The following is a 22,188-nucleotide window of genomic DNA, read 5'->3' as shown; positions in this document are numbered from 1 at the left end:
TCAAACCTAATAACTCTACTTGTAGAGTATTTGGTTTGCTGATGAATAAACCAATCCAAACTTCTGCACCAATAACCAAAAAAAAACATGCAACAAGCTCTCTGAAGCTCTCTGATTAGTATTAAGTACTGTTCACCAATGCATTCTAATTACCAAGTCTGAACATCCTCCCTCAAACCTAATAACTCTACTTGTAGAGTATTTGGTTTGCTGATGAATAAACCAATCCAAACTTCTGCACCAATAACCAAAAAAAAAACACGCAGCAAGCTCTCTGATTGGTATTAAGTACTGTTCACCAATGCATTCTAATTGCCAAGTCTGGAACTGCAATGCAAACTATATCAAAGAAGAGAGTAGAAAAAAAATTGGAAGAGAAGTAGAACATATTTGTCCCAGAGGCAGCTTTGCACTTCTCTCTGAGTTGAAACTTCATTAATATTTGCAACACCACCAAAAATGCACTCCTCCCTAAGATGAAGCTTCATCAGCTTTAAGAAAAATCAACCAGAACCTTCTCTCAAAATTCATATCAACCAGAACCTTCTCTCAAAATTCATCAACCGAGTCAACAAAAGGACCCAAATTCTGTTTCTCATCATCAAGGACGAATGACTGAATACCATCAACCAAAATTAATTAGAAAATCCTCCCTAAGATGACACTCCATTGCCCCAACAAATCATCACCAAGTAAGAATTTGAACTTCAATCAACCAATCTAAACCAGCTTTCAATCTTGCTTCTCAGAAAAAAAATCTTCAACCACTCAACCAACTAACTGACACAACATAGTTTGTGAGACCTGTACTGTTGACTTTTCAGCCTCTGTTGATTCTGCTGAATCTAAAGGCTCCTCTATAGCATCACCTGCCTTAGTTGAGGAAGACCTCAGCCAACTCAAGACATTTAATTTGTTCCTAAGCTCCTGAAATCTTACAACAGACAAAGACTTGGTGAGAATATCAGCAATTTGATACTGAGTTGGAACATACTGTACCTTCAAGTTTTTGGCAGCTACTTGCTCCCTAACAAAGTGAACATCAATCTCTATGTGTTTTGTTCTACTGTGAAAGACAACATTTGATGCCAAATGCCCTGCACTAGTATTATCACACCAAATTATTGGTGTGGAGAACCAAGAAACTTTGATCTCTTGCAGCAGACTTTTCAGCCAAGCAATCTCAGTAGCCACTTGACTCACTGCCCTATACTCAGCCTCTGTTGATGAGAGTGCTACCACTCTCTGTTTTCTAGAACCCCATTGAACCAAGTTTGAGGCAAAAAATACCCCAAAACCACTAGTAGATCGTCTGTCATCTAAACTTCCTGCCCAGTCAGCATCTGCATAGGCCTCTATATTAAAAACAGAGGCAGGTTTAAGGAATAGCCCATAATGTTGGGTCCCCTTAATGTATCTTAACACTCTTTTGCATGCTTGCCACTGTAACAATGAAGGATCCTTTAAAAACTGACTCAATTTATTTACAACAAACGACAGGTCAGGCCTAGTTAGAGTCAAGTACTGAAGTGCTCCAACAATACTTCTAAAAAGTGTAGGATTACCAAAAGACTCACTGTCTCCCACATACAACTTTACCCCAGTAGCCATAGGAGTTGTACAGACCTTTGCATCCACCATTTGTGTCTTAACCAGTAACTCTGCAGCATATTTTGCTTGACACAAGTATAACCCATTTTCATTTCTGTGAGCTTCAATGCCTAAAAAGAAATTCAACTCCCCTAGATCTTTTAAAGAAAACTGGCTATTTAGATCCAAAATCAGAGACTTAATATAGGCATTATCAGATCCTGTTAAGAGAATATCATCAACATAAATGAGAACAAACACTGTAATATACTGGGTCCCAAGAACAAAAAGGCTAGAATCTGAAACTGTGTTCACAAATCCTCTATCAATTAATGCCTTTTTTTAACTTTTCATACCAGGCCCTAGGAGCCTGTTTTAGTCCATACAGTTCCTTCTTCAGCTTGCACACATAATGCGGTCTAGAACTATCAACAAACCCTTGAGGCTGACTCATGTATACCTCCTCTTGTAAATCCTCATTAAGAAAGGCATTGTTAATGTCTATCTGATGAACAACCCAATTGTAAGTTACTGCTAGTGTAAAAATTACCCTAATAGTTGCTGCCTTAACTACAGGACTAAAAGTATCCAGATAATCAATCCCTGCAGTCTGTTGGAACCCCTTAGCCACCAACCTAGCCTTTAATTTTTGCACGGATCCATCAGCATTTAATTTTGTTTTGTAAACCCACTTATGACCAACTAGGTTTTGAGCATTAGTGGGTGGAACTAATTCCCATGTCTGGTTTTTCACCAATGCTTCATATTCCACCTCCATAGCTTTAAACCAACTAGGGTGATTTAAAGCTTCATATACTGACATAGGTTCCTTAGGCACTGTTTCTGATAGGAATGAGAAAGTTCTAGGAGCTGGAAGATGGCCTGTCTTGGCTCTTGTGAGCATAGGATGAATGGAAGCATGTTTAGGAGTAGTAGCTATAAATTTTGAACTCTCAGGGAGTGCAACTTTTAAATGACCTGTGGTATGAGTGCTTGAGGAAGGTATGGTCTGTGGTAAGGATGATTTTGTGTGTGCATATTGAGAATCTGGAAAAAAATTGACAGGATGCTTAGATGTAGAAGGTTGAGAATTATTTATGATAATAGGTTTAGCTGATGTAGGATTGTGGTCTGTAGATGGTAAGGTATGAGGGCAGATGTGATCTATAGAGGACAAAGGTTGAGGGTTAGTTGTATTGGTGTCATGTGCATTGTGAGAAGCTGCAGTAGCTGAATTTGTAAACACCGGAACACCACCACTGTTTTTAGAGCCATTTGAAACAGAAGGCAAGTAAAAATTTAAAGTAGAAAATGAAGGCTTTGACGTGGACACTGGAAATATCAACTCAGTAAATTCCTTATCTGTTTTGAAAGGAAAATCAATCTCATTAAACTTAACAGATGCTGACAAAAAGATTTTACCAGATTTACTAAGACATTTATAACCCTTATGTTGCAAACTATATCCTAGAAGTACACACTTTTGAGTATGGAAACTAAATTTGTGTTTATTGTATGGTCTAAGGAAGGGATAACAAGCACATCCAAAGACTTTTAGAATAGAGTAATCAGGACATTTATGGAACAAAAGTTGATATGGACTCTTATTTTCGAGAATAGGTGTAGACATCCTATTGATCAAGAAGATTGCAGTTTGGAATGAATCCCACCAGAAACAAAGAGGTAAACCAGCTTGGGACAACAAAACTAAGCCCAATTCTACAATGTGTCTGTGTTTGCGCTCAGCTCTCCCATTTTGTTGATGTGTATGAGGACAAGACACCCTAAAGTTGATACCATTTTGCTGAAAATATGGTACCAGGGCTCTGAACTCTCCCCCCCAATCCATTTGAATGTTTTTCAGAGTTTGGTCAAACTGTTTTTCAACAAACTTATGAAAATTTCTAAAAACTTGCCCTACTTCAGCTTTGCTTTTTAAGGGAAAAAGCCAAGTAAATCTGGTATAGTCATCCAAAAAATGGAGATAGTATTTATAGCCTTCTTTTGACACAACTGGGGCTGGGCCCCATAAATCACTATGGACTAGTTCTAAGACTCTAGAAGCTTTAGAATTTGAGATTGAAAAATGACTCTGTTTGTGTTTACCAAAATGACAGTCTTCACAGAATGCAAAATTAGTAATATCATTTTGAATATGCATAGAATTTAAAACACATTTCATGATTTTTTCACTAGGATGACCCAACCTTTTGTGCCAAAGAGAAACTTCAGTTTTATTAACATGTAAACCAAAACTCTTAAAATCAGAAAATTCATCCATATTCACTCCATGATTCAATGAAAAATCAGACATATTATTTGATTGAAAATCTGAAAATTTGTTTACATTTATTGCAGAACTCAATGAAATATCAGAAATTGTATTTGTTTGAAAACCAACAGCTCTAGAAACTGTAGAAGGGAACTGGAGTTGGTACAATCCATCTTTAAGTATCCCTTGCAACAGCACCAGCTTGGTGTCCTTGTCCTTGACAAAACAACAATCTTTTAGAAACTCAACAATGACATTGTTATCTTGGGTAAATTTGGAAATGCTAAGAAGATTTTTTGTTATTCTAGGCACACACAAAATATTTTTTAAGTGCAAAAATCTATTGGCAAATGAGGTGGGTAAAAAGGATGAACCTTTATGGGAAATCCTCAAACACTCACCACTTCCAACTTGAAGTTGCTGACTGCCTGAGTAGTCCTCCTTCACAGCTAACTGCTCTAATTTGGAAGTGACATGATCTGAGGCTCCCGAATCCATATACCAGCTTATATCTTCCACTGTATTGGGATTAGCCACTAATGCTTGTAAACTAGTTCCAGATAACTGACCACTGAACATAGGAGCAGGATTTGCCAATTGGGCAGTGGGCTGAGTAGATGACTTAGGATTGGGTTGGTGTGAATGTGAAGAATGGAATTGTGTTTGTGGTAAAGGTGGAGTGTATGATGAGGTGACAAATTGAGAATTTGGGACTTGTGGAAAAGAATGGTATTGTGTTTGTGGTAAAGAGTGTGTTTGTGGTATGGTTTGATGGTAATTTAGTGTCTGCTCAGCTGGAGAATGGCCTAAATAGGTAATGTCGAATCTGTGGTAACATTGTAGAACTACATGTCCTGGTTTACCACATAATTGACAAATTACTTTTGACTTATTTCCAAACCTACCCCTACCTCTTCCTTGATATGAGTAGCCTGTACCAGGTACCCCAGGCCTTATGTTTCTATTTTCATCAAATTCTCCTGCATTCAGTGAACTCTTATTTGTCATCTGGGAATAAGAACCACTAACACTTCCTCTAGCTTGAGAGTAACCCACATCTAAACCTCTACTAGGGCCTTTGACACTCTGATTTACCAAATTTGCTGTACTATGACTCAACTCATAAGGAAATCTACTCAGTCTCCCTTCATACTTCTGTAAAATCAGTTTACGGTCTGGTAAACTTAATTTCTCCACTGATGCATCTATCCTAGCCATGATATGCATGAGAACAGGTTCAAATTCAGGTCCTAGCCCCTCCAATATGTAATTAATCAACTCGTCTTCAACAATATTTTGACCACTGGAAGCCAAGGCATCAAAAATATCTTTCATCCTTCGAATATACTCATGCACACTCAAGCTTCCCTTTTTCATGGTTTGAAGAGTATTTCGAAGACTGACTATTCTAGCCTTAGATTCTGTCACAAAATAGTGCTCTAGGGCAGACCAAGCCTCACTAGCAGTCCTACTATTTGCTACATGAGAAAACATGGTCTCTGATATGGAGGCCATCAACCAACTCAACAAAATCTTATCAAACCGTTTCCACACAGAATACAATTCATTTCTTTTCTTAACTTCACTCAAGTCATCACTAGATTTCTCAATAACAAAAGGTGAAGGGCAAGGAATTAGACCTGTGAGGTGCTCCTCGAGATCATGAGCACCAACAGAATGAAGAGCCTGAGCTCGCCAATGCCTATAGTTATCTTCTGTTAGCTTTGGACTGATTGCTTGAAGACTGGAGATTGGATAGCTACTGTGTCCTGATAACTGTGAGTCAGATCCACTATAATTTCGTGCGCTGGAACCAAGATCCATCTCCGATGCACCAGAAGTAGCCAAAACAGAAGAAAAATACAAATTAGACATCAGACGTAGGTCAACAGCTCTGATACCATGTAAAGAAATCTTTATTTAGAGTGCACAGTCTCAGATCAAGATTGAGAGAGCCAAGATTCATTGAAAAAATACCTCAGATATTTATATTTTATGGAATTAGAAATTCCAGATGTTTTTATACAAAGAAAAATAAAAACTAACTGCCAGCTAACATGACTACTAGACTTAACTATCATCGTCGATCTTTAACTAACTCACCGATTTGCTGCCGTCTGATCTTCAGCCATAACCCACGCGTTCTTCTATTTTTGTTTTCAGATGAGAAATGCAAGTGACCTGTTGACTTCTGCCTTTCAATCTCAATGGACGCCAAGACAAGTGCAAAATATCAACCACAGTAAAACGGTGCGTTTTATATTATATCAAAACGCAGTGCTCTGCATTATCTTAGCACTTATGAAGTATGGGATTAGATACAGTGTTGTAGCTATAAACAAATCAGAAAGAAATCTACCATTTGAAATTGCGTTAAGCCTTTTAAATTTGGGAAGTGTACTTAATTTTCCATTTGTCATATACTTTCTTTGAAATTATTTTTTCTTTTGTTAGTGTAATAACGAAAATGCCCTTCTCAGTTAGTTGACTAGTCTCTTCTAATAATGTTTAATTTTTCAAATATATTATTATTTTTTTAAATAATTTTTTTTCAAATCCAATTGAATTTATTTTTTATATATATATATGTAAAATAAATTCGTGGGGCCACTGAAAATTATACACACACTTGTTGGCTGTCGTGCTTCATATGCTCCATACGGCTGCTTGTCTCCGTCTCGAGTCTCGCCGTTGGTTTTCAAAAATTCCTCACCAAAATGATCTTCTTGATGTCTTTGACCACCTTCTCCAACATTGCACGAAACTTCACCTCCTTAAACAAGTGCACTCGCAAGTCATTGTCAGTGGATTCGATAACTCTGCTTTCTTGGCAGCTAGAGTTATTTCGGTCTATGCTAGTTTTGGGCTTCTTCCTGATGCGCAAAACGTGTTTGAAACAACTCCAGTTCATTGCTTGTCGAGCTCTTTATTGTGGAACTCTATCTTGAGAGTAAACGTGTCATATGGGTGCCCTGAGAAGGCACTTAAACTGTATGTTGAAATGCGAAAGCGAGGGGTTTTGGGTGATGGGTTTACTTTCCCGCTCGCTATAAGAGCTTGTAAATTAACGGGTCGTTTTGGTTTTGGAAGGATTGTTCATAATCATGTTATGCAAATGGGTTTTCAAAGTAATGTTCATGTTGTGAATGAATTTATTGGAATGTTTGCGAAAATGGGACGGATTGACTATTCTTATAAGATGTTCGACAAAATGCGAGTGAGAAATCATATTTCATGGAATTCGATGGTTTCTGGTTTTGCATTGAATCACGATTGTGATGGTGCTCTTGAGATGTTTCAGAGAATGGAACTTGAGGGATTGGAGCCAAATATTGTGACATGGACTTCACTCTTGTCAAGCCATGCTCGATGCGGGCGGCTTGAAGATACTATTGATTTGTTTGATATGATGAGGATGAGAGGAGTTAGAGTTAGTGCTGAAGCAATCGCTGTGGTTTTATCTGTCTGTGCTGATTTAGTTGCCTTTGAAAAGGGTATGGTCATTCATGGGTGTGTTATAAATTGTGGGTTTGAAAATTTCTTGTTTGTAAAGAATGCACTTATATGTATGTATGGGAAGCATGGAGATGTAAAAGAGGCTGAGAAATTGTTTTCAGAAATGAAATATAAGGATATAGTGAGTTGGAATGTGTTGATAACATCATATGCAGAGACTGGTTTATGTGATGAGGCACTTGCAATATTTTCACAGTTGGAGAATTTAGATAATGGTTCTATGGAGAGTCCTAATGTGATAAGTTGGAGTGCTGTAATTGGTGCTTTTGCTTCCAAGGGGAGAGGTGAGGAGTCTTTGTATCTTTTTCGCAAGATGCAGCATGCAAAAGTCATGGCCAATTCTGTAACAGTATCTAGTGTTCTATCAGTTTGTGCTGAGCTAGCTGCAGTGAATATTGGTAGGGAAATCCATGGCTATGTAGTTAAAGCTTTGATGGATTCTAGCATTCTAGTGGTAAACAGCTTGCTTAATATGTACATGAAGTCTGGATGTCTTGAGAAAGGACGTACATTGTTTGAGAGAATTAACAGAAAGGATTTGATCTCATGGAACTCAATGATTACTGGATATGGCATGAATGGACTAGGTGAAATTGCAATAGCAGTTTTTGAGCAGATGATTGAAGCTGGATTCAAGCCAGATGGAGTCACGTTTATTTCTCTTCTTTCTGCTTGTAGTCATACTGGGCTTGTTGACGAAGGTCGTAAGCTTTTTGATATGATGTTGAAAGAATTTAGGATTGAACCCCATATGGAGCACTATGCTTGCTTGGTCGATCTTCTTGGTCGTGCTGGGTTGATGCAAGAGGCAAGTGACATTGTTAAAAGCATGCCAATAGAACCTAATGCTTGTGTATGGGGAGCTCTTCTGAACTCATGTCGCATGCACAGAAATACTGACGTTGCAGATGCATTGGCTTTCCAAATCTTTAGAGAAAACACGGACTCAACCGGGAACTTCATGCTACTCTCTAATATTTATGCTGCAAGTGGGAGGTGGGAGGATTCTGCGAGGGTAAGAGTCTCAGCCAAAACAAAGGGCTTAAAGAAAGTTGTTGGACAGAGTTGGATTGAGGTGAAAAATAAGGTTCATATGTTTACTTCAGGGAAAAGTATGCAGTCGGATTTGAATGATTTTTGTGGAATTCTCGAGGAATTGGCTCTTCAAATGGAGAGTGAAGGCCATATAACTGATGAAAACATCATTGCAGAAGATGCAGAGGAAGAAACCATGCTGAGCACGTTATAGAAATAGTCACCGGCTCTCACTCTTTTGAACCTGCGCCAATTTTTTCTGAAATACAAGAGCTCTAATGTTTAGAGAGCTTTGTTTTGATGTAATTTGCAAATGGGTAGCGCATGGAAGATTGGCTCAAAGCTAGGCTAAAACTTTATATGGGTCATTTTATTGTCTTCACTCATATTCATTCAATTGTAAGTTGTAACCATTTTCTTTGCATAATCAATGGAAGCACTTACGATTTACAACATTCTATTTTTTGTAAGATAATAGTGAAACCAAAAAGAGATCACATATTAACACAAAACATGCCATCAAATCCAACACATCATTAAACATTGATGAACATACATGACTTCCCCTTCCTCAAATGCCGTTATCCTCAACAAGACGACCTATATAATATTTGATCTCCAATATACTCATACATTTTCATTGATTTCCATCAATTCCCATTACACAATCTAGGATGATATAAGCAACTGTGTCGACGGCACAAACCTCCTCTCAACCAATTCGTGATCAGGCTCAAACTTTACCTCATGTCTCTCATACGGTATCTCAACAAGCTGAGTCGTCTCCATCACCGGCACTACCTCCATGGTCGGATCTTGCATGGTCCATGCCGTAACATTTATGTCATCTTCTATATTATTCGGAACAACATAATTATCATTCTCCAATTGCCTATGATTAATAAAAAAGGACTCAGAGTTGACTATGTTCTCATAACTAAGACCTGAATCATCAGATTCTTGAATCTGTTGCTGAGCTTGTGCCCGGCAAATGGCCACTTGATGAAGGACCGAATCCAGCTCAGCCTTGTGTAACTCAATCTGACGTTGAAGTTCTCTTATAATTCTATAACATCCCCCTACAGGGTCACTGGCTCGCACGTCAGACTGGAAAATAATGGTGCGCATTGCTTCATCCTTCTCTGCAGGCTGCAGATTCTTAATGATCTTGGTGATGTTACTGACGCCAAACAATTTATGAGCGTTGAGGAATTGTCTCTGGCGATCATGAGGAAAATAAGGGGCGAGAAGGCAATCAGGGGCACATTTTTTACGTTGGTATTTACATGCAGCGCATGCCTGAGTGGTGCTGCCATTGGTGGAGGCATTGATATTGCCAAGTCTCGGCAGGGCGGTCATATTTGATGGGAGAAGTAGTTTTTAATGTTGTTGAGAAGGGTGAAGAATTCGGATGCGTGGCCGGCGGGGTCGAAAGGTAAGGTTTTTGTTATGGTTTGAGTGTCAAGAGAAAGAGATGGAGAGAAATGAATGGAGAGACAGACAAATTGTTGTTTATTATATTAATGGGTTGGAACTTGGACATTTTGGAGAGATGCCTAAAAATAGAGTTAGTGTTGTAATATGATCGGTTAGAGTTTACTCTTTTTAGCTGAAATTTGGGAATATAGTTCAATTCAGCCATTATGGACTTTATCTAGATCTAGTCAAAATGGATGGCTTGTTAGCTACTTACACACAACTGCATTAGGGTGGCAACTGGGGTTAGCTTGACTGACAATGGAAACAAGGTATAAGGTCATATGAGTTAAAATCTCATATGACATATTTTAAGATTAATCTTTTATTTATTTGGTGCATTGATTATAAATTTGATCATTTGACTTGAGATTTCACTTATTCAATGTAATTATTTCAACTTTATGAAGACACACTCAAATAAGATTTCTTGTTATAAAAAAAAAATTGATCCAAGATTTTACCTGTTCAATATAATTGTTTCGGCCCCAAACTAACTTACTTAGATGGATTTCTGATTTAGGTATAAAAAAAAAAAGAAGAACCGTATTATTATAATCATGATCTCTAGAGACATTTAGTTAAATAAGACAAGTTGAGGATTGGGTATATTTGTGACTTTTTAACTACCATAAAATGATTGAAACGAATACAATCCACCTTCACTTGTAACCCATTTACAGTCCTTTTCAAATCTACATTTGCATCCCTATCTATCAATCGGTAATTCAGATGTATTCTTTTACAAAATTTTTATTATCATTGTCAATGGTACTCTTCTTCACTTGACACATGTTGGATTCGAGCTCTGTTGAAGAAACATTATGAACAAATATATAAAAATATCCCATGGATGAAAAGATAAATAAGCTGGTCTCTTGCTTGAAAATGTTTTTAAGGGAAGTAAACAAAAAGATATAATTTTTTCTCAGTGAACTAATAGTTGCAGAACCAATCTTATTCTACAAAAATGGAAACCGCTGCCTTCACTTCAAACTTTGAATTCTGCGGAATTCAACCTGAAATAAAGACTGAAAATTTTATCATTGGAAGCTGATTCGAATGACTTAGTTAACTATCACCAGTAAATGATGTGCCAAAAAGGAAAAAAAAAAAAAAAAACAGTAAAGCAAGTAGATTGAAAAGCTCTTTCCTCACTCACCAGTAAATGATGCATCAAAATGTTGCAAGCTGGTTTTGTTGTTACCAAGTTTAATTTTTGAACAACATGCTCATTCTTCAGATAGGATTAATAATTTATATAAACTTCTTTTAAGAAGAAACTATCATTCAATAATTATTATTTTTTACTCTTCTCTTCAATAACAGAGTCCAGTAATCAGCTTGTTCAAAGATTTACACTCCCAAAATATATATATAAAATTGCAACTTACTTCCCCATCATTCAGCGGTTAAAATAACTTTTCTTACCCGATGTCAGAATGCAGACAAACAGTTAAGGCTCAGACTTGATAAGCTCTTCCACAGAATTCTTATACTTGCCAATCAGTTCCCTGGCATTCAACCATAAAACAAGTCACTTGCTGAGCAATCATAGAACTTAACACAAAACACAAAACTATAAACCATGCACAACCTCCGTTGATTCTGCAGTTGTTCGCACTCCTCCAGCTTTCGCTTCTGCCCCTCAACTGTCTGCATCCAATATAAAAAAGACAAAAAAATCCCCAAATCATACCAAGTAACTTTAAATCAACCAAAAAGAAACTAATTACATCAGAATACATACAATGCTTTGTAACAAAAAGGGAAAAAGAATTCTCAGTATTCTGCTGTACATCATCTATCTACCCAACTAGTTCTATCTAAACCCAAAAAAAGCAAACCTTGAAACACTATCTCCCACGAAGGCCTCAATCAACAAGATCATTTACTAAATTGGGCAGGCTTATATACATTTTTTCCAAATGTCAAATAAATGTTACATCATACTGGAACTTCCACCATCGCAACAGTGAGCCTGGTAAAATCACACTACAGACCAGGAAGCACAATCTTGGTAATGCTATCAGAAAAAAGTTTATGATCACGTGAAACGTCACAATTGTAGCACTCAATGTCCGCTTGTATATCTTGTGACTAGATCCCAATAAAAAGTTACTAGTATAATTTATTATGAATAAAACTATGTGTACAAATATTGTACAAACTGAGGTGGTAGCTAATGATTGGGTGATGTAATTGTTTACTTTTTCTCTTACTTCAAAATCACCCAATCAAATGCTACCAGGTTATATGAATAAGTTTGTATAATTTGTTTATACATATAGTATTACTTAATTTATTACAAGTCTTACATCTTGTGTCACCAAAGTTTGTTGTTTAGATACTTCAAATAATGTCAGATATTCTGTAGTTGTTACCAAACCTCCATTTCATTTTTCAAATATAAAGATGTCATCTTTATACAGACCATTGCGATGGAATTATATATCTGAAAACTTAATCTAAACACCATCCTTGGAACATTATAAATATCTAAAATACAAAGTAAAAATGATTAAACATACCATTGCCTTACTGCTGATTGATCCTGATATTGAATTCAATAGTTGCTGACACTTCTCAAAGTGATTGCTTAACTCACTAACCTTTAAACACAAATAAATACAAACATGAATTAAATTAACACCCATTAAAAGTTAATCTTCCAAATGTTACCAAACAATATTTGATATTTTTCCTGTAACATTACAAGGATCAATGAAAAATTTAAAAAAAAAAAATCTTTTAAAATATATATACCAAAGCATCCGAGTGCTGGTCCCTTGTTCCATTCTCAATAGCGTCGGCTAAATTTTCCACCAACTGCAAACCAAAACCCCACAAAGAAGAAACTCAAAATTACAAAAAGCACCTAATTAGAGTGAAAAGCTTACAGAAAGAGGACATGAAAAACAGCCCACATGCAAGAGATGGAAGTGAGAGGCGAGTGACTGGTGATGCTGGTTCTGCTGTTGTTGCTGTTGCTGCTGCTGAATCGTACGATGTTGAAGCTGCGGTTGTTGTTGAAACTGCTGTTGTTGAGGAAATTGAGGTTGTTGGTAGAATTGTTGCTGATGGTGTTGTGGGGAGAGGAATAAATGGTCTTGATTCGAGGGTGCAGGGGAGTTTGCGTGGGTCTGGATGGTGGGGATCATTGTCCAGGACCCGGAACCCGAATATGGATCCATTTTGGGAACTGGGATTCTCCGGTCACCGGGGGATTTGATCAAACGATTATATACGGATTAAAGAGCGAGGAGGAAGAAGAAGAAGAGTTTAGCTAAACTACGAGATAGTGTCTTGAAGGTGTACAGTAGTAATAATATAATTAGGGTACTCTATATTTTAGCTTTACTGCAAATATACATTACGGTCAATACGTTTGATACAGGAGGTTCTCTCTTAGATAGGCCAAAACTCTTATTCCCACCCAAGGTATAGCGAAAATCACAAGTAATCATACTAACTTTTAAAAACTTAAATATCTACTTATTTGATAGTTTTCATAGCTACTATTAGAGATAAAATTATTATTTAAATATTTTTATTTAAATAAAAATATTATTTTTTAACCCCCTAGTTTTAAAAACTAAAATTTGTACTCTCAAACTTTGAAACATTCATTTATACCCCAAACTTTGAATGAATAGCCGCCTCCTCAAACTTTGAAACATTACTTTACACTCTAAAAACTTCATTTTATTTTTCCCGCCCTGACATATCTCTCCGACAGCATCTCATCTCCCTCCATGATGGTTTCTTGACATGGAAACCATCGAAAATTTGATCAAAATGATCGAATTTTTTAACACGAATTTGTGCAAAAATCACACGATATATGTTACAATAGATCAAAATTTTAGTGGTTTTCGCATTGAAAAACCACTACAGAGGGAGGGGAGATGCCACCAAAGAGGATCGTCAAGAGAATGATCGTTAGAAAGATAAAATATAGTTTTTGGGGTATAAATGTAATGTTTCAAAGTTTGAGTTGGGAGGAAATGATTAGTTTTTAAAATTAAAGGGGAAAAAATAAGTAACTTTTTTTGTTTAAATAAAAAATTTTAAATGATAATTTTACCCTTAACTATAGCAGCCAAAACTAATAGATATGTGGATATTTAAGTTTTTGAAAGTTAACGAGGGTCATTTTGGGTTTTCACTATACCTTAGGTGGGAATTAACCATTTAGCCCTCTTAAAGATAACATAATGCCAATATTTAACAATTTTGAAAAACAATAAAACTATTTGTATCCGCTTTGGATACATAAACATGCACATACTTATATGTGTCTAGATTCTTTATATTGAAATTTGATTATAAGATTATTGAAATTTTCTTTCCTCTTGTTTTGAAAATACAATATTGTATGAAGAATTAGGGATAAAATTTGTAATTGCTACAATTACTTCGCCAAATTTACACTTGAAAATTAATAACTTAACCATGAATTTAAGATTCCAAGCAACACACTGGGTCGTTTTAAAAGCATCATGTTCATTACTATTAGTCGCATAGAATTGCACCTTACAATTTGTGTTCTTTTCGTTTGTGTTATTTCACATCAATAATTTGATATTAGAAAGAGAGTATTATATCAACATATATGTCCCACAGACATTTTAGTTATTTTCATATTTAGAATAATTTATTGTATGTTTTGAGATATTATATGACCGTGCATGATAAGAGTGTAAGCTCGTACATGGGTTGCTTTGACAATGTTATTCTTAGATGCAATGTATGGTCGTGCCATTAAAAGTGCACATCTATACAGTTGATGGAAAGGAAAAAGTACGTAATTGGTTGTCATGCATGAAAAAGAATACAACTGTGTGTGAGGTTGACTATTGGACAAAAATGGTGAATGTACTGCTGTAAATCAGTATGATGAATATGGGTACAAGCATGTCTGTAATATATGAATGAATGGTTCATGCCTGCAAAATATAGTAAGATGAGATGTCATGAACCACCTAGGATAGAGATTTACTTTCCAAGCGCTAGGGCATAGAAACAGTTGCCGAAAGTTTTAGAAATTTAATTACAGTCGATGATGCCTGTGCTCTTATAGGTGAATGGCTATACATTCATTAGGTTGAAGATGAAGTGGTCGTGCATGGATGTACGATTGCAAAACATTTAGATAAGGAAGTACTATCATGCATAAAGAGATGCACGGCCGTGCATAAAATTACATAGTGAATGGCCGCCGGCACTGAGTACAGTCGTGAATGATGAAAATGCTGCGAAAGTTGCCTTAAGGCCCTGCTTTCCGCCCAAGTATAAAAGTTGCCAAAATGGTGCCGTCAGAGACAACTTAAATCTGCTTAGGCAAACATGTATTCAATGTAACAGAAGAAAATCGAAAAGAAAAGGTGTAAAACAATCATATATGCCCGTTTAGATTCCACAATATTAGCTACCATTATCAACTGATTGCCAAAAAAATGTTAAAAGAGTCATACTGTGCACATACAGACTATACAACGGTTTTCCCAAATCAGATTCTTCTCCACATCGACAGGCTTGTCTCTATTCAAGTACTGTCGATCATCCAATATGTTCTCCACGGGGATGGGATGTAATAGTTGTGGTAATAAAATACTGTGAATGTGGAAGATTCAGAAGGTCTGATAATGTATATATGTCAAACTCTACCTTCTCAGCGTTGTCAGCTTGGCATGAGACAACTGGATGCCCGAGTGCGGGTAGTGTTAAAGTGTATGAACATTTGAGTTACTTGAACCACACGTGAAGTCTGGCTTATCAACTGAGTGTATCAAGAGCTCAGAGTTCGGAGATTCTAACTCAAATACAACCTGCAAATAATGAAAATGAACATTACCAGAAATATAATATTAAAACTTCTGTTTTAGGTTGTGCTCATTTGGACTTCTACAAGGTACCAGAAAGCTTCTAAAAGAGGAAAATCAAAATTTTAATTTATATGCCAACATAAATATATAGGTGAAAATATTATAAATATAGAGTTCAAAATTATTAAAATATAAAGCAAAAGGATATTTAACATTTCGTACCACAACATTTTCCCCATCACGAAGGATGGGAGCAGGGACATAAAGATTGCATGGTGGTCCAAAAGACTGCAAAAGAGGCCAAGTAAAGATTCAAAGAGGAAATTGACCATAAATATAAATGCAACTGCAGAAAACATACAAGAGATGATGGGACAAGGAATAACTTTACCGGCCAATATCTTCCTATGTTAAATTCATTGACAAATGCAATCCCTTTACCCCAACCACTGAAAGATATGTATGTATCTTTAACTTGGTTTACTTTATCAATACTAAAACGGCCAGTGAAGAAAGCGGGTTCTTTTGAAAGGCTCTCTGTCAAGGAGATAAAACAGCAAAGAGTCATTGTTGACTGGAGAACCAGAAATGAAAGAATGCAACAAAAATGATAGAGCTTCTTTCAGCCTTTTCAGGCTCTAAAGTCATACCCTGTTTATGTTCTAATTTTTTGCGAGCAGATTGTTGAATGGATCCAGAAGATACAACCTGAATGGTATTGATTTTTGGCACCTCATTGAGGTTGTGAAGAGGAATAGGATACATTTTCCATCCATGCAGAACTTTCCCATCCAAATAAACCGAAGATAAAATACCCTATAATGCAGGAAAATCAACCACAAACAACTAAGATTCAAATCGATGGACATAGAAAGGAACTTTCTAGTTACAACCAAGAAAATTCAGCATGACCATATATCTTACATGAACAATCAAAGCTTACAATGCTGGCTGGGACAGATAGATATATAGTCTCTAAATGATATTGAACAATGATCTAATGCATTTGAGAAACAAGCATTAAATTTCCAACTTCATAAGCAACTTACCTTCTTATCAAATAGGTATCGCCCATAATTTACACGACCCATATTTTCAACCTGAAGAAGGAAAATATATCACATTGGAATGGAAAGAATTATTATATCATATGCATCATAAAATTAAGATGACAGCAGATAAGCCATTAGAACTAACATACACCAAGTATAGTCCATGTGCATGGAAACAATCAGTTTGCATTTGTTCTGCTAACTTCTTTCCAAGACAGAAATCGCTAAAATGGTCAAAACAATCACATGAGTTCCCAAGGTTCCATAACTATTTATACACAAGAATACCAAGGTGAACTGGTGTTACAACTTACAATATTGGTGCTAAAAGCCACAAAACATAATTGATACTCAATATAAATAAGCATTTCTACATTTATGAGCTTTAAAAACCATCATATGTAAAATGAAAATCATGTATTCACATCCCCAACTTATTCATGAATCTTTAATAATACTTCCAGTTTACTATCTTCTTAAATAAAAAAAGGGGTAGTAAGTCCACAACCCTAACTAGCTAAGCAAACTGTTCAATGAAAGATAAAAGCCAGTTACCAAAATATACAAGCTAATGTTGGAGACGCATCTAGCATAAGGGAGGCTAAGTGCTTGATTTGACCATCTTTCAATTGTGCCAACATATGTTGGCCTTCCACCATTATCTCCAGATGGGCATGATACAAACACTTGAGCTCTGTCATGCACCTGCAAAGAAAATACTTGCATTATCTATTGAATGTCTGTTAACTACATAATTCTGAAACCACATATGAGAATAATGAACATAGCTACAAAACTAGAAACTGAATTGCTTAGCATAAATATGAATCAAATGACATCTATACCTTTGGTATGTGGAGACTACTGCCATAGTTCTTTCCAGCATATTCCGATACATACAAAAGAAATCCAAACATCTGGAGTGAAAAATGAAATCCAAATGTGGCCATAGTAATGTTCAGCACCCTTGGATTATTATAAAATGCAGAGTAAAGAAACTTACAATCATGATCATAAATTCTTACACACCTGACCCACAGACTCCATTGAAATTGGGTTTTCAGATTGAACTACATCTGCAGGATCTATTGTATCAAGTAGATCAAACAACAATGCTGTTTTCTGTAACTGAATTGGTCCATATCCTGCCTTTGCATTATCAGGAGGAAATGAAGGAAGAGATGTGGCACTATATTTCTCTACCACCCTCCGAATTGCTGAAAGCAGAATGGTCTTAGTCAACTAAATATCTTGCAGAAAAGGATTAATGGCAAGGAAAAAATCTGGGAAGCCTAAACATATCAAATGAGAATAAAAACAGGTATCGCATGGTTAGATTAGTGGGAAAAAAGAATCAAATACAGGTTATTCCAAGTTCCAACTACAGAAGGAAAAAAAGAAATTAAAATTACCTCTGAATTTTACATTGTCGACATCACCAGATTCCTTAATTGGTGCATCCTAGGATAAAGGGGCATAAGACTGTCAATTCAGTGCATAAAACCAGTTTGCTTTTCCTGATAAGCAAGTCAATATTGTTCTCACATAATCATAAGAAGTTAGATCAGGCTTGTAATCAGACTGATCCACACCAGTATTTGCTCCATTGTAAAAACCAAAGTTTGTCCCACCATGCGCCATCTGAAATTATGAGTCTAAGTCAGAATTATCAATAAGTAAACAGCGGCTTGATAGCAGCAAAAAAGGGAAACTATAGTATATACGTAAAGCACTGCAGAACCGTTCTTTGATAAAATCTTGTCCAGGTAAGATGCTGTGGAATCTGCACTAGTCACTGCCATCTTCTCCCCCCAGTGTGTAAGCCAGCCAGTATAAAACTCCCTGAAATTACAAGTATTATGAGCAATGAAACATTGATCAGAAATAATAATTTGCGACACTTACGAAGAAAGCGGTGGTGATTTCCCTGGGGCATTGAACTCCTTTTGTAACTTAAATATAGGCCAAGGCTCTTCACCAGTAGAGAAGTCAACAGCTACAAATCACAAAACAGAATAGATTATAGCAAATCATATTATTTAACCATAAGATCATATTAACTTACACCCAGTGCAAATCTCAGTTATGTTACGTATGCAATTTAGAAATAATAGTAATAATCAAGTTATACAGTGGAAAGCTTCTATACTTTTTGCCTTTTTGAAGAGAAATAAAGGAAAATTTCTATGAAGTATCTCAACTGCTGTATAACTTCTAAAGAGAACAAGACCCCCCCCCCCCCCCCACAAAAAAAAAAAAAAAAACACAAACAAAGATTGATATTTGCAATTCCTGAGTCTTAAAAGAGTATCAATTCCCTGTTGGAAGGTCGATTTGGTTGATTGAAAATCTTCTTATTTTGGGATATTTTTATCTTTTATTGCATATTTCCTTTTTCTATTTCACTTCCTAGTTTTAGGTCCTAGATTGTTTGCATAAATTCCTCCATTGTTTAGTGAAAATTGTGTGACAGAATTTATTCAAAATCAACAAGCCCACTGTTTCACCCCCTTATGCTCAGAACTTAAAAAATAAAATATATTACTATTGACTTTACCAGAAAAAACAGCATCTCCACTTATAGTCCCCTTCTGGAGAGTTTCCCTAGTACCTCCATCCGTTGTATACCTATAAATCAAGTGAAGGAAAGGATGGATAATCAAATAAGGAAAGAATAGTATCAGAAGTCCATTCAAAGTATACACTTGGAACACCTTTCTACCATATATAACAATAGAAATACCAACTAGATACACCAAATGAACAATTTAACATAATAGCCTACAATTATTAGTAGAACTTAAACTAGGAAGTCTTAAATATTCAAACCCAGGTAGTTGGAATGGAAACTAAATTCAAGTTAATTAAAATAATCCGCAAAAAGAAAATAATCTGGAATGAGGTCTATAAAACAACTTACAAAACAATTTCTTCCCCGAGATGTGCTCTGGCCAATGTAACAAGGTGATGAAGATAGGCCTTATCATCTCCATATGAACCAAATTCATTCTCAATCTGTGAAAATAATATCATTAACATTAAGACACCTAAAAGTGGGGAATTTAAAGTTCAAGTTTTCAAATAAATAGGTTCTCCCATTCACATCAAGACAAAACATAGGTCTTTCCCATAGGCAATAATAACAATCAAAGAAGGATTCATCATCACAAGTTGGCAAATCATGGAGATTCATCATCCATAAAAAATATTGTTGTAATTTCAAAATTTCAATAGCTTCTTTAAACCGTAAGAAGAAAACATCTTTTAGCTTAACTGTAATGAGTTCAGTACTGCACATTGGAATTTGGATTCTCATACTGATCTAACAACTTTCCACAGTATTTATCAATCAAAATTCATTATTGGAAGGCTACTGTAGTAAAATATCCACATACCTGAACCATTATAATAGGGCCTCCATTCTCATAAAGAAGAGGAGATATCTTTGGGAGTAGGACTCCCCACCATTTGTCAACCTACAACATTTCACATCGTCACATAATCATATTAATGCACAGCATGGTGAATGGTCACATTTAAAGCCATAAAAAGAAACTACCACATACTTCGTATGAAAATTAAATCATGAGACACAATTTTGAGCAAACAAAAGTATAGGTGAACATACCAATCCAAGGTAAACATGATCAGATGACCTGAGTTTGAGAGCTGGTTTTATGGCAAGCAACCAAGGTGGAAAACCCCCAAAATCCCACTCTACAACAAAAAGATATTTTAAAAGGAAACACTTGTTATCATGGCAACTATAAAAGAGAAAAAAATATACAAACATGAACTTTATAGCAGAAATAGTAATTTTCAGCTGTTCTAGATGTATAGCAATATCAATATTGGAATTTAATTTACTACTAATAATCCATGAAACGAAAATGTCAATTTAACATGCTAACAGTGGGAAAAGAATCTAAATGTTAAGACTGACCAGCACAAATGTAAGGTCCAGCTCGAAGCATAACGAGCAAATTTAGCTTTTGACAGAGTTTGAGAAATGATACTAGATCTGCAATACCCTCAAAAACCAGCTTTCCGGGTTTAGGTTCATGCAGATTCCAAGGAACATAAACTTGGATGGTATTTAAACCCAAAGCCTTAACTCGAAAAAGCCTATCCTCCCAATACTGCATCATAAGATATATATTCAACACATTATCATGTCGCCAAAAAAAATGAAACTTACAAGCAAAAATTGCAATAAACTTGATTAGTTATATTTTAAACAAGTTCATAATAAAAACTACATAACAAATGATTAAAGAGATAAGATTCCATCATAGAGATCCAACTCTCTTGGAAAAATAAAGTTTTAGAAGACAAACAAATATAGGACAAGGGAGAACAATACCTCAGGAAGCACCCGGAAATAATGCACATCGCCACCAATAATCTGAAATGGCTCACCATCTTTCCAGAACATGTCCTCAGCAACCTCAAATTTTCGATCATTCATCTAATATAAGACCAAAAAAATATAACTTAACTCCAACTTTCATAACGGTGCAAGAATCTATTACTCAAGAGCAAATTTTCATTATTCATTAAAAATTTTCTCCAAAAGAGAATTGTTTAACCTGTAATTGAACCATCGAAAATTCAATCTTTTTTACCCTGGTTCTCACCAACCAAACGAAAATGAAAAAAAGAAAGCTTTATCATAAAAATGAAGCCTTTATCCATCAATAAACAACAATTCATATAAACATGAGAGACTCTTTTTACCCTCTTGTGTAGGTGCCGATGATGAAGAGGTGAAAGAGAAGGAAGAGGAGCGAACACAGGGACCAAGCCACCAAACAGCACTAGAAAGATAATAACGGAGAGGAACGCTCTTATTCTGGTGCGCCGCCTTCGCATTGCCGAGATTGCAGAGAATTTGGTCTTCCCTGTCATTGACTCTGATACAGTGCCAGCCATTTTCAAAGGTCACACTGAGGTAAAGACTATTTTTGTATTTATTCAATTATGTTTCAAATTTAATTTTAGAAATTTCCAAATATTGAGAATCTTTTCCCGAATAACATTTTCGTCCTTAAAGTTTAGTCTACTATTACAGAGTTGGACGTCAATTTGAGTACCCGATGGCCGAGCATGACCACAAGATCAAAATAATTTTAAGGCCAAATGTATTTCCTATGGAGGTAAATATAAGTTGAGCTCATATTTATTCGAGTTCGACTCTATTTAAGAATTCAAGTTCGATGACTTTTTGATAAAATTGAGCACAAATTCAAATTCGATTTAATATCATAATAATATTAAATTTAACTTTATATTTTTAATAAAAGAAAGTAGGAAAGAAAGTTGGGGTACAATAAAAATGAAAAGATTATGCCTTGAAATTCCACTTACTAGATGTGAGACTATTGGATTGAGTTTTGATTTATAATAGATAAAATGTGTT

At 35.8% G+C, this 22,188-nt stretch overlaps 4 protein-coding genes across 6 annotated transcripts; 1 reads left to right on the top strand and 3 right to left on the bottom strand.

The window, feature by feature from the left end:
* Window positions 1–6,481: 6,481 nt before the first annotated feature.
* LOC123205804 (putative pentatricopeptide repeat-containing protein At1g17630) lies at window positions 6,482–8,868 on the top strand. The gene has a single exon (XM_044622847.1). It carries the CDS (start codon window positions 6,513–6,515, stop codon window positions 8,625–8,627), a length of 2,115 nt encoding a protein of 704 aa, XP_044478782.1. The 5' UTR covers window positions 6,482–6,512; the 3' UTR covers window positions 8,628–8,868.
* A 46-nt stretch (window positions 8,869–8,914) lies between these two features.
* On the bottom strand, window positions 8,915–9,878 carry LOC123205805 (LOB domain-containing protein 22-like). Its single transcript, XM_044622848.1, has one exon. It carries the CDS (start codon window positions 9,770–9,772, stop codon window positions 9,083–9,085), a length of 690 nt encoding a protein of 229 aa, XP_044478783.1. The 5' UTR covers window positions 9,773–9,878; the 3' UTR covers window positions 8,915–9,082.
* A 648-nt stretch (window positions 9,879–10,526) lies between these two features.
* On the bottom strand, window positions 10,527–13,248 carry LOC123205794 (mediator of RNA polymerase II transcription subunit 9-like). Of its 2 annotated transcripts, none has more exons than XM_044622837.1 (6): window positions 12,817–13,248; window positions 12,656–12,718; window positions 12,421–12,501; window positions 11,487–11,545; window positions 11,321–11,403; window positions 10,527–10,920 (listed from the first exon to the last, which is right to left on the bottom strand). In XM_044622837.1, exons 1-5 carry the CDS (start codon window positions 13,081–13,083, stop codon window positions 11,346–11,348), a joined length of 528 nt encoding a protein of 175 aa, XP_044478772.1. In that variant the 5' UTR covers window positions 13,084–13,248; the 3' UTR covers window positions 10,527–10,920; window positions 11,321–11,345. The 2 variants fall into 2 exon arrangements, with proteins under 2 accessions (XP_044478772.1, XP_044478771.1); XM_044622836.1 differs by having other exon boundaries at window positions 10,527–10,908; window positions 12,817–13,247.
* Window positions 13,249–15,263: 2,015 nt separating this feature from the next.
* On the bottom strand, window positions 15,264–21,738 carry LOC123205790 (beta-galactosidase 17-like). 2 transcript variants are annotated; one of them, XM_044622829.1, is made up of 19 exons: window positions 21,507–21,737; window positions 21,133–21,237; window positions 20,713–20,908; window positions 20,398–20,486; window positions 20,165–20,245; window positions 19,690–19,784; window positions 19,327–19,397; window positions 18,675–18,765; window positions 18,494–18,611; window positions 18,315–18,410; window positions 18,182–18,230; window positions 17,799–17,986; window positions 17,615–17,686; window positions 17,325–17,474; window positions 16,767–16,817; window positions 16,368–16,533; window positions 16,109–16,254; window positions 15,940–16,005; window positions 15,264–15,720 (listed from the first exon to the last, which is right to left on the bottom strand). In XM_044622829.1, the coding sequence occupies exons 1-19, from the start codon at window positions 21,699–21,701 to the stop codon at window positions 15,616–15,618; spliced, it is 2,130 nt and encodes a 709-aa protein (XP_044478764.1). In that variant the 5' UTR covers window positions 21,702–21,737; the 3' UTR covers window positions 15,264–15,615. The 2 variants fall into 2 exon arrangements, with proteins under 2 accessions (XP_044478764.1, XP_044478765.1); XM_044622830.1 differs by lacking the exons at window positions 16,109–16,254; window positions 16,368–16,533 and having other exon boundaries at window positions 21,507–21,738.
* Between the last annotated feature and the right edge of the window lie 450 nt (window positions 21,739–22,188).

This window comes from Mangifera indica, unplaced genomic scaffold, assembly GCF_011075055.1.
Source record: "Mangifera indica cultivar Alphonso unplaced genomic scaffold, CATAS_Mindica_2.1 Un_0016, whole genome shotgun sequence".
NCBI lineage: Eukaryota > Viridiplantae > Streptophyta > Magnoliopsida > Sapindales > Anacardiaceae > Mangifera > Mangifera indica.
This window is presented reverse-complemented; position numbering and strand designations above follow the sequence as displayed.

What these genes read in the sequence shown, in the direction of transcription:
- LOC123205805 (XM_044622848.1), bottom strand. Translation starts at nt 9,772, where the DNA reads ATGACCGCCCTGCCGAGACTTGGCAATATCAATGCCTCCACCAATGGC.
- LOC123205804 (XM_044622847.1), top strand. Translation starts at nt 6,513, where the DNA reads ATGCTCCATACGGCTGCTTGTCTCCGTCTCGAGTCTCGCCGTTGGTTT.
- LOC123205794 (XM_044622837.1), bottom strand. Translation starts at nt 13,083, where the DNA reads ATGGATCCATATTCGGGTTCCGGGTCCTGGACAATGATCCCCACCATC. An exon ending in CAATCAGCAGTAAGGCAATG is followed by an intron (nt 11,546 to 12,420) that starts GTATGTTTAATC and finishes TATTGGATGCAG; the next exon opens with ACAGTTGAGGGGCAGAAGCG. An exon ending in CAACTGCAGAATCAACGGAG is followed by an intron (nt 11,404 to 11,486) that starts GTTGTGCATGGT and finishes GTTGAATGCCAG; the next exon opens with GGAACTGATTGGCAAGTATA.
- LOC123205790 (XM_044622829.1), bottom strand. Translation starts at nt 21,701, where the DNA reads ATGGCTGGCACTGTATCAGAGTCAATGACAGGGAAGACCAAATTCTCT. An exon ending in ATCGGCACCTACACAAGAGG is followed by an intron (nt 21,238 to 21,506) that starts GTAAAAAGAGTC and finishes GTCTTATATTAG; the next exon opens with ATGAATGATCGAAAATTTGA. An exon ending in AAATCACCACCGCTTTCTTC is followed by an intron (nt 18,612 to 18,674) that starts GTAAGTGTCGCA and finishes TTGTAATTTCAG; the next exon opens with GGAGTTTTATACTGGCTGGC.